This window comes from Nicotiana attenuata, chromosome 1, assembly GCF_001879085.1.
Source record: "Nicotiana attenuata strain UT chromosome 1, NIATTr2, whole genome shotgun sequence".
NCBI lineage: Eukaryota > Viridiplantae > Streptophyta > Magnoliopsida > Solanales > Solanaceae > Nicotiana > Nicotiana attenuata.
Window position 1 is genome coordinate 20,126,187 of NC_031989.1, and position 11,263 is coordinate 20,137,449.

The window sequence follows — 11,263 nt, forward strand, 5'->3', positions numbered from 1 at the left end:
TAAAATTATCTCTCGAATAAATATAGGCGAAATGGTTTCCTGGTCACTTAAACTTGTACTGGATTTTAAAGCCGATACACGAACTTACATGGTTCCCATTTGAACACTCAAACTCAAGTATCCGGTAATTAATAAACCTATTTGACCGTTGACCATGCATATGTGACAGTGACAGAGATGATGTGGACAAGGTGTGTGCAAGTCACGAAAATTACGCGTGTGACTGCAATAGTTTTGATTTAAAAAATCTAAACCAGAAAAAAAAATTAAAAAGAAAGAAAATAAATCAGACCCACTTCCCCCATCCCCGCAAAATATACTTCACCCCTGTGTTCTTTCCAATCCTAAACCCTTTCCAATTCCAAATATTAATTCCCAGAGCTTCATCCACCTCCTCAACATCCCCGTATCCCATCTTCTCATATATTTTCTCCGCCGTCTTATCAAACGCCGCCGCCACATTCACCGCCGTTTTAGCAGAAGCTTCCATAAACAAACATCCATTACTCTTCGCGAATTCCTCGCCTCCCTCTGCACTAACAGTCCTAATAATTTCTCCGGCATCACACTTGTTCCCCACCACTATTACTGTCGTGTCGCGTTGTTGCAGTATATCTTCAAGCCAACTCGACAGCGGCTCGAAAGTGTGCCTTTTACTCACATCGTAAACAAGCAAAGCTCCTGCGGTGGCTCTGTAATATGCCCTCGTAACCAAAAGGCGTAGAAGGAAAGAAATTTCAAATTAGCGAAGCTCCTGCGGCGTCTCTGTAAACAAGCAAAGCTCCTTCTAAAAGGTGTAGAAGGAATAATGAAAGAAATAAAATAAGAAGGAAATTTTGATAAATTAATTATAAAAAAATAGGACCCCTGATGACACGTGTAAAATAATAAATGACTTTAGTATTTGACGTGTTCTTTTTGTCAGGCAATTGAGCTACACGCTCAGAAGAAGGGGTTTATTTGTAATCAACTGGTTGAGTTGAGGTGCTAAAATGGGAAAGTCAAGAGTTTATATATCGGCTTTAAAATCCGTTACAAGTTTAACTGGCCAGGAGGCCATTTAAACATCAGGGGATAAGAGAAATCTGGGCATCAAAGAAGATGTTGATGTGAAGTTGAAGAGTTTGACGTCATATAGTTATCTTCTCAGTCGTTTCTTATTTGGGATAATAGCTGTAGAAATTAACTATATTGTTGATTAATTTGCAGAAATTTTCTTCGAGGTCAAGTTTTAGTTATCTTTCTTATCCTTTATTCTAATTTGTATCAGACATATGTCTTTGTATAAATTACATATGGGTTATTCCACTATTGCTTTTCTCAATTTCTCTTCTCTTAGACCTAAGTATACATTCTCACTAGATAAACCTCTTTGTATTTAAAGTAAAAGAAACGAAAGTTCAGGAGTTGGAGAAAGCAGAACCACCATGCACTACTGATGATGCATTCACACCCTACAAATTCTACCATGCGAGTTCTTCTGGTCATCAAAGGTGCTCTTCAAAGGTCCTCTATCTTTGCAGCTTTCAAGTTTTAAGTTTGTGTTAATGTGTTAAAGTAAGCTAAGTTGTTTATGATTATTGTTGTATTGTCTACCTTGTGGTTGCACTCTTTTCTTTTGATGGATTTGCACAAAGTATTTTTTAAATTACCATTTGATGTTGCAAAACTCTTCGGAGCCGTCTGGTCCAGCGTACTATCGTTTCCATATGAATAGTGCGAGATATCTCCTCCACATTGTTATTAAAAGCAATCGTTTTGTCACTTAAAGTGATGGAACAATGTGAAACGAGAACGAGGGTTCGTTGCTTCACGGACAAAGCCATATGCTTCAGAGTGCACTTCAAACAATGATGTGCAAAGTGATCTCAATGAGAAAATAATTTTTGAATCTCAGCTTTGAGGAGTTGGATTGATATTGGTATTAATTAGCAATTTTTAAACAGTCATATCCTGTCTCTAAATGATTTATGTAGTTTTTTGCATTTTGATAGGCAGTTCGTCATTTTTTCTTTTGACTATATACCTTTAAGAATTTGAGCTCTTCAACATGACTTACTATGAATGATTTGTATGGGCTAACTATAGAGTTTAAAATCTCATCTTCTCCTTTAAAGTGGGAGTCAATTATAGGATATTCTACTTACTAACAACTTAATGAATCAAAGAGAACATGCTAAATTGGAGCCAGATATTCTTTCGAAATGCTGTGAGATTCAAGTGTGTAAATAGGATGGAAGATTTTATTAATGTATACAACTTTGTACTGCTTTGTTAGATGTACTTTATTTATGTAAAATCAACAACATTACTTCATTTGTGAAATGAATTCTTAAACGTTATTTCAGAAAACTATATAAAGATGGACACCAACATAAAATATAGGAGGATATAGGTGTTTAACCAAAAAATAATATTTTGGACAAAGCTAGAATTTGAGATGAAAAATCGGGTTACTGATAATCAAGAGACCAGAAAAGAATAATAGGCTTTCTGAGAATAAGAATAAAGCAGTAAACAAGTTTGTATTTCAGTATGATGTCAATGATCTTTTCGTGTCCCTTCAAATGATGAGACTTCTTCCTTTTATAGTTGATTCTAGGTAAAGGAATGAAACCTAAGCTTTAATGAGACAATTATGGACAATAAATGACATTAAATAAGCCGTTACACAATCATTCCTATTAAATACCAATTTTCTAACGTATCAGGTATTTAATACTGAACTTGGACTCCTTTTTGTCTTCAGATCCATGTCTTCAATGCCTTTCGATCCATCGGCTTTAAATGACTTGAATTGGTACGAGACTCGTGTCTAAATTGCTTCTCGTGCCTATTTCACTTCCTCTTCCCGTACCTCTCATCTCCCGTACCTTTTTCTCAATTGTTACGCTTTGACCATTTCACCAGTCCACGTATCACGCCACGTCATCTTCAATATAAATTCAACTTTTTTTTTCCCAATACAGATAGTCCCTCCACTTTCCATTTATTTATCAATTAAATAATTGGGAAGTGGATCTTCATAAAAAAGGAATTTTTGCCATAATCAATGCGCATGACAATATTGACGTCTCAGTTGTCTTTTCCATTTAATGTTCTGTCCATGTGTCACTTTTTGATTGATTCTGCTATTTTGCACCCTTTTTCAAGGCTTCTTTACTTCCACTATTCACGAAGTGATAGTTGCCTTTATTATAGGCTTTCCATCATTACTCTTCTAAATTTGACGGTTGCCATCATATACATACTTAACCTTTTCTTCCTTTGTCTTCTTCTCCATAAATCTTTAGCGAACGTTTTCTTCCTCACTTTTGCTCTCCTTTGATTCATCTTTGCTCAACAATGGCGTCTCCAAACCCTAACCCTAAAAGAGTTCCAATTTTAGACAAATTCCCCAATGCCCCTGTTAGACATAGAAGAGACAGAGGAGGCAGGCTTCGTACAGGGTTAGAATCTACTCGAGGCGACTCTTCTGGTTCTTCTTCTGGGAGTTCTATTCTGAAAACTCCTTCTTCTAAAGGTAAAGAAATTCCTGATTCTTCTCGAGAACCTTTAGTTGATGAAATCGTACCAAGTGATTTATCTTTTGTAAGTGATAGACAATCTCTTCAAAAGCAAGTTGCTGGTTTAGAAAAAGCTGATACTTATCCTACATTAGTGACCGAACTTACAATCCCTACCATCAGAGGAGATTGTAACTGGAAAAATAGTCTTCGAATGTCAATTCCTTCCATAAATCAAAGAATTTCTTCTTTTAGGATTGGGTACTGTTTTGTTTATACTTACCCTTTTACTTTGGGTTTTAATCCCCCAATTGACCCAATCATTCTCGATTTTTGTCGTTTCTTTAATATTTGTTTGGCCCAAGTTGGTCCTTTAGTATGGAGAGCAGTGGCTTGTTTGAGATATCTATCTACCAAAGCCACTGTTAATTTCACCTTTTCTCACCTTATCCATTTATACCATCCTAATTTAATACGTCATGGAGTTTTTACCTTAACTGCGAGAAGCAAGAAGGTTTTGGTAAGCACAGAAGATGACAATGATCGTGGATGGTAGGCCCGTTACGTTGCTGTACGTACGGTGGATTTGCTTGGTGAAACAAATATTCCCTTCCCTGAGAAGTGGAATTTTGCACGTAAGTTTTTTTTTTTGACCGTACCTATTTTTGAGAATTTCGATTCTTTTTCTGACTTCGTCTCTTTTTGGTTTTTTGTAGCAACCATGGGAGATGTGGAACCTGTTCCCAACTTTCGTGGTTGGGTAGATTCAATTTTGAAGATTGCTCCTAAGGAGCAAAGAACTTGGAAATCAATTTCTGCTTTACATGGCTGGAAAGTTAAAACACATGGTATCGCCTTTTTTACACACTTTTCTTTTTGCACATTAAGTACTTTTTCCTTAATGTTGATTGTGTATCCTTCTTTTAATCAGGATTTGGTAACAAAGGAATGACAGCTGATGTAGTTACGGCCATTCGCATGTCTGGTAATGCTGCACTTGACTTGGACAAGGCTCGAACCTTGCTTCAAAAAAGGAAAGCAATAGGAGAAGGTTCTAAGAATGAGGAAGAGGGAGGTACCTCGTTAATAGCCAGGCCACGAATTAGGAGACGAGTCATTAATGATGATGAAATTGAAGATACTCCTGCTCAAACTTCGACCACCGAGCCTGTTTTGATTCCTTCAGACGAGGACACCGTGCCAAGAGACACGAATGAATCAACTCAGCATCTCTTTGATAGTGGTTTTGAGAGTGGCAAGCTCGGACCTGTTTTTGATGAAGTTCCTCTTTCTTCATTCGCACCTACTTCCTCCATTCCTTTGCCAACCGTAAGTGTTTCCTTGCCAGCATTGACTGCTTCTGTTCTTTCACCAGTTTTGACTGCTCCTACATCCATTCCTATGTCTACTTCTTCCGTTCCTGCTTCAACTCCCACGACTCCTGTGGTGTTTACCTTTTCTACTACTCCTCCTTCCGCTGTTCCATCTTCATCTGTCCCACATGTAGAAGTAAGTTCTAGCAATAGAGGCATGACTATGAGGAGTGTCACACTCGAAATCCCTGCTAATCAAAGCCTCTTAAGAAAATCCGGGAGAGCTGATACTTGGCTCGAACCTCTTATTGGAGAAATCGAGAAGAATAAGATGCAGAGCCATAGTTGTTACACTTTGATGAATGACATAGTTCATTCAACTTTAAAGGTAATTTTCTTAACCTTGAATGCTTTCCTTCTTTTTCTTTCTAAGTTCTCACTTCTATGCTTTATAACCGTAGGCTAATCTTATTGGGACTGAGCTGATGGGGCGAGTCTCTACATTGGAGAAAAAGGAGCGAGAGTCTACAAAGGCTATATCTGAAGCTAGGAAAATAGCTGAGGATGCCTTATTTGAGGCAGCAAATTGGAAAGAACAATTTGAGAGTGCCCAAGGGACTGTAGAGGAGTTGCAGGAGAGCAAGGCTCACTTGGAGCAACAAAATCGTGGCTTAACTTCTGAGCTGGGAATTGTCAATGCTTCTTGGGGTCAGCTTAAAAGGGACAAAGAGCTTCTGGAATGCTCTCTATCTAAAGCCAATGATGAGATTAAAGAGCTTAAGGCACTCATGGAGAAGAAAGAAGAATACGCAAGGGAGTTAGCTCAAAACTTAACTCATGCTCAAAATGACTTAAGGATTTCTTCTGACAAAATTCGTGCATTGGAAAGTTCCCATGCCTCTCTTGAAGCTTCCCTGGATTCTCACCTAGCCGAGCACCAAATAATGAAAAATGACCTTGCTATGTGGGAAAAGGAATATAAGGCTCTGGAGAAGGAATATAATGCTCTTGAAGAAAATTTCAACATAGACGTGAGTTGGGCTTTTCTAAATTCTCGGCGTGATGCTTTGATGGAGGCTACACAGGAAAACTTTGACTTGCAATCTGAACTGGCCAAAGTCATAGACACTATCGAGAAAGGTCAACAACCTGCTGATACTCCTTCTCCAGCACTTGGAACTATTGATACCCCTTCTCCAGCACTCGAAGCTCCTGGAACGGAAGAGTTTTTGAACTCTGAAGCAGTTACTGAGGTACTTGAAGTTGTGATTCCAGCTTCCGAGGGTGAAACTTCTATGACACAGTCTATGGGAATTGAAGTTCCTGTGACTATTACTTCCCTCGTTGATGTTATCACTTCAAGCTCAGCTGAAACCGCTCCTATTGCTGCTTCTTCAGAAGTTGTGACCGCACCTGTTATTGCCTCAGAAAGTGATGTTACAACTTTTAATGATTGTTAATGTTATCCCTTGGCAATTTTGAAGGGATCTTTTGATGAAGTCCCCAGTTACCATAATGGGGCACTTGTAAGACAAACATTTTGATGACTAAGTTTTTCCTCAATCTTCTATGTTAAGAAGTTTTATGAGTACTTCTTTATATTCTATTCTTGCCTATTTACTTATTTAGGACTTATAGAATAGCTTAGCATTTTTATCCTTTGGAAATGCTTTATGATTCTTCTCATGGAATATCAACATGAGGTTTATAAAAGAGGGCCCTTTTATTTTATAGACACTTAATGAAGAAGACGTCTCAACTTCATAATGGTGTTATAATACGACGAAAGTAATAGGAATACACATGTTTTGTATGAAACAACTTTGATAAGTTTTCATTCATGAATTTTGACAATTTTTTTTTGACTATTACATGTGTTAAAATACATCTATAACTTTCTCGCAACTGTTTTTCTCGTAACAGATTTTTACATGATATAAAATAGACAAGGTTTTTCTTCATAACCTGTTTCAGTATATAGTCACAACCCTATCTTTACATATTTAGGAAGGGTTTGAGAAGTGACTTCGTTTGCAACATTATAATGAATGTTTTATGCTGAGTGCTGAAGACTTCGTAACTTCCTCTCAACACTTGTCTTTTTGTAGCTAAATCTTGCCAAAACTTTAACCAACTGTTGTTCGATATTCGTATCTGCTTTTCTGCACTCAGCGGTATATAACATGTAGTCCCCCAAGTGTTCGAGCGGTGAAGAATGAAGCCTCAAGCACTTGTTTGTTTCTCTCAGTTTGGTCCTTTTCCTGAAACAGAAAAATATACGGGACTCGGAGGTGCGATTATAGATGAAGACTGCCTAACCCGTGTATATTTCCATCAGATTAATGTAACCCTAGGCTCGGAATTTAAGAATATTCCATTTTGCCGTGCAGGTCGTGACTCATCATGTGGCACGAGTTAGGGTTTTTGCCTAGCATCTAAAATCGTTAGTAAAATTTTAACAATTCAAAGAAAAAATTTAACATGGGGATACCTGACTGTGACCATTCCCTTAGAAGTAATATCTCTTTAGATGGACAGCATTCCAATGTGAAGGTAAGACCTTGCCATCCATTGTCTCCAACTCGTATGCTCCCTTCCCTGCAATGTCACGGATTCTGTAGGGTCCCTCCCACGTTGGACTTAGCTTTCCAGAGTTAGCAGCCTTCGTAGATTGGAACACCTTTTTGAGCACAAAGTCCCCAATTTTGAAGAACCTGAGACGTGCTTTCCTGTTATAGTATCGTTCAATTACTTGCTTTTGAGCTGCCATCCTTATTAATGCCGCTTCTCTTCTCCCTTCGAGCAAATCAAGGTTCAACCGTAACTCTTCATTGTTCGAGGCCTCCGTTGCTTGAACGTACCGTGTGCTTGGTTCTCCTATTTCTACTGGAATCAGAGCCTCAGCACCATAAACCATCGAAAATGGGGTTTCTCCCGTGCTTGTTTTTGTCGTTGTACGATAAGCCCATAATACTCCAGGTAATACCTCGGGCCAATTACCTTTCGAATCCTGCAATCTTTTCTTCAAGTTGTTGATGATAACCTTATTCGTGGACTCAGCTTGTCCATTTCCCACTGGATGATATGGTGTAGATGTTATTCTTTTAATCTGCCAACTTTCAAAAAATTCTGTGATTTGGGCCCCTATGAATTGTGGTCCATTATCACAGACGATTTCCCTTGGTACTCCAAAACGGCATATTATGTTTCTCCAAATGAAGTCTTTAACTTCTTTCTCCCGCACCTGTTTAAAAGCTCCTGCTTCTACCCATTTAGTGAAGTAATCTGTAAGCACAAGTAGAAATTTTACCTGACCTTTTGCTAGTGGTAATGGACCTACGATATCCATCCCCCATTTCATAAAGGGCCACGGGGCTATGACAGGGTGGAGTAACTCAGCTGGCTTATGCATATTATTGCCGTATCTTTGACATTTATCACATTTAGATACGAAATCGTTAGCTTCTTCTTCCATCTTAGGCCAATAATACCCTGCTCGAATCAATGTTTGTACTAACGATCTCCCACCAGCGTGATTTCCACAATGTCCTTCGTGTATTTCCCGCATCACATACTCTGTTTGAGAAGGTCCGAGACACCTTGCCAATGGTCCACCGAACATCTTTCGATAAAGATTCCCTTGATGCAAACAGTAACGAGCAGCTTTCTTGCGAAGTGTGTGTGCCTTCGCTTTGTAAATAGGTACGGTTCCATGCTGCAAAAAAGCAACAATTTCGTTTCTCCAATCCCATGTTAAATGATTAAAATGCACCTCATTATTGTCAGGTTCGAGAACGGAATGAAATAGATGTACAACTGAAGCATTTGCATCATTTGCTATGTCCGCTGCAGACGCGAGGTTAGATAAAGCATCCGCTTCTGCATTTTCATCTCTTGGGATCTGCATTACCTTCCAAGTTTGGAATTGTGTTATTAATTCCCGTACCTTTTCCAGATATTCTTGCATTCGAGTTTCCCTGGCTATAAAAGTCCCCAGTATTTGATTAACCACAAGTTGAGAATCGCTCTTGATTATAATCTGGGTTATGCCAAGTTCCCGTGCCAGTTCTAAACCTGCAATTACAGCCTCATACTCTGCTTCATTGTTAGTTATAGAATGACATTTTATAGCTTGTCTAATAGTTTCACCTGTAGGAGGTACGAGAACTATCCCTAGGCCTGCACCTTTTACATTAGAAGAACCATCATCGAATAAAATCCAAGTCCCCGGGTTTGCACCATTAAAAACTTGTAACTCTTTTTCTGCTTCTAAATGCATTCCCTGACTAAAATCAGCTATGAAATCGGCTAATACTTGAGATTTTATTGCAGTTCTAGGTTGATAACTGATTTCATATTCGCTTAACTCTATAGCCCATTTTGCTAACCTTCCTGATAACTCATGTTTATGCAAAATGCTTCGTAATGGAAGAGCAGTAACCACAACAATGGGATGAGACTGGAAATAAGGTCTCAATTTTCTAGATGTCATGATCAAAGCTAAAGCTAACTTTTCTAGTTGCGGATATCGTGTTTCAGCATCTAACAGAGATTTACTTATATAATAGATAGGAGATTGTTTACCTTGGTCCTCTCGAACTAAGACAACACTTACCGCAACTTCTGATACAACCAAATAAATGAGTAACTTTTCACCCTCCTTTGGTTTTGCTAGCAACGTTGGGTTTGACAAATAAGCTTTCAAATTTCTGAGAGCCAGTTGACAATCTTCGTTCCATTCAAAATGATCTTGTTTTTTGAGTGCAGAGAAAAATTTAAAGCACTTCTCCGAAGATTTGAAAATAAACCTCCCCAAAGCCGCAATTCTTCCTGTTAATCTTTGAACCTCTTTCTTACTTGTAAGGATATCAGGAATTTCTTCTATTGCTTTGATATGAGAGGGATTCACTTCGATGCCACGGTTAGAAACAAGAAAACCCAAAAATTTACCTGAGGCAACTCCAAATGCACATTTTTCTGGGTTGAGTTTCATATTAAATTTTCGCAAAATTTCAAATGTAACAGATAAATGAGAAATATGATCATTAGAATGCTGGGTCTTGACTAGCATATCGTCTATATATACCTCCATAGTTTTTCCTAAATGTTCTTGGAACATTTTGGTGACCAACCTTTGATAGGTTGCTCCAGCATTCTTGAGACCAAAGGGCATTACTTTATAACAGTAAGTCCCCCTGTCTGTGATGAAAGAAGTTTTATTTTCATCACTGGGGTCCATTTTTATTTGGTTGTACCCCGAATATGCATCTAAGAAACTTAAAAGTTCATGCCCTGCAGTTGCATCAATTAACTGATCTATATGAGGTAGAGGGAAGGAATCTTTTGGACAGGCTTTGTTAAGGTCGGTATAATCTACACAAACCCGCCACTTACCGTTTTTCTTAGGTACGACAACCGTGTTAGCCAACCAATCGGGATACTTTACCTCACGGATTGACCCAATTTTTAATAGCTTTTGGACCTCCTCTTGAATCACCTGGTTTTTGAAAGCTCCTTGCTTTCTTTTCTTTTGTTTTACGGGTGTGCAGGATGGGTCTTCATTTAGTTTGTGAGTCACTACATCCGGTGGTATTCCTGTCATATCAGCATGGGACCAAGCAAAACAATCCACGTTAGCTTTTAAGAATTCAATTAACATACCTCGCGTATCTGAGCTTAAGTTGGCTCCCACATAAACCTTTCGTTCAGGCCATTGTTCAAATAGTATCGCAGGCTCGAGCTCCTCAATTGTTGTTTTGATGTTTTCATTCTCTTCAGGTTCTTGAATCATATCAGGTCTCAAGTCTAAATCTGTCTTTCCTTGTTCAGTTGTGGTTTGGTCTATGTCTTCTTCAACCTTATTTACAGCACTCGTATCTGTTACAATATTAATACTCCTAGCTGTATGTTGTTCCCCTCGAATTTGACAGATTCCCCATGGTGATGGGAATTTCATTACTTGATGTAGAGTTGACGGGACAACGTCCATATCATGAATCCACGGTCTCCCCATGATTACATTATATGCCATCTCCATATCTACTACCTGAAATTTGGTATCTTTCACAACACCCTCTGCAAAAGTTGTTAGAATTACCTCTCCTTTAGTTACAACACTGGAATTATCGAATCCTGTTAGAGTATGCGCCTTTGGAATCATCTTATCCTCCGCTTGCATTTCACGTAGCACTCTTAATAGGATGATGTTTGCAGAACTTCCTGGATCAATCAAAACTCTCTTTACATTAGTATCATGTACAAGTAAAGATATTACCAGCGCGTCGTTGTGGGGGGTGATCACTCCTTCTGTGTCTGCATCATTAAAAGTGATACTTTCATCCTCTAAGGTTTGGCGCACTTGTTTCCCGTGCGTGATTGTGACTTTGGAAACTTTATTTGAAGCTGTGTATGTTACTCCATAAATATCTTCTCCCCCACTTATAA

General features: G+C 38.5%; 1 protein-coding gene across 1 annotated transcript; it reads right to left on the minus strand.

Moving 5' to 3' along the window:
- LOC109233683 (ras-related protein RABB1c-like) lies at positions 287-3,333 on the minus strand. Its single transcript, XM_019399554.1, has 2 exons — positions 3,257-3,333; positions 287-692 (listed from the first exon to the last, which is right to left on the minus strand). The coding sequence occupies exons 1-2, from the start codon at positions 3,331-3,333 to the stop codon at positions 287-289; spliced, it is 483 nt and encodes a 160-aa protein (XP_019255099.1).

What these genes read in the sequence shown, in the direction of transcription:
- LOC109233683 (XM_019399554.1), bottom strand. Translation starts at nt 3,333, where the DNA reads ATGAATCAAAGGAGAGCAAAAGTGAGGAAGAAAACGTTCGCTAAAGAT. An exon ending in AGAAGACAAAGGAAGAAAAG is followed by an intron (nt 693 to 3,256) that starts GTTAAGTATGTA and finishes GGCATATTACAG; the next exon opens with AGCCACCGCAGGAGCTTTGC.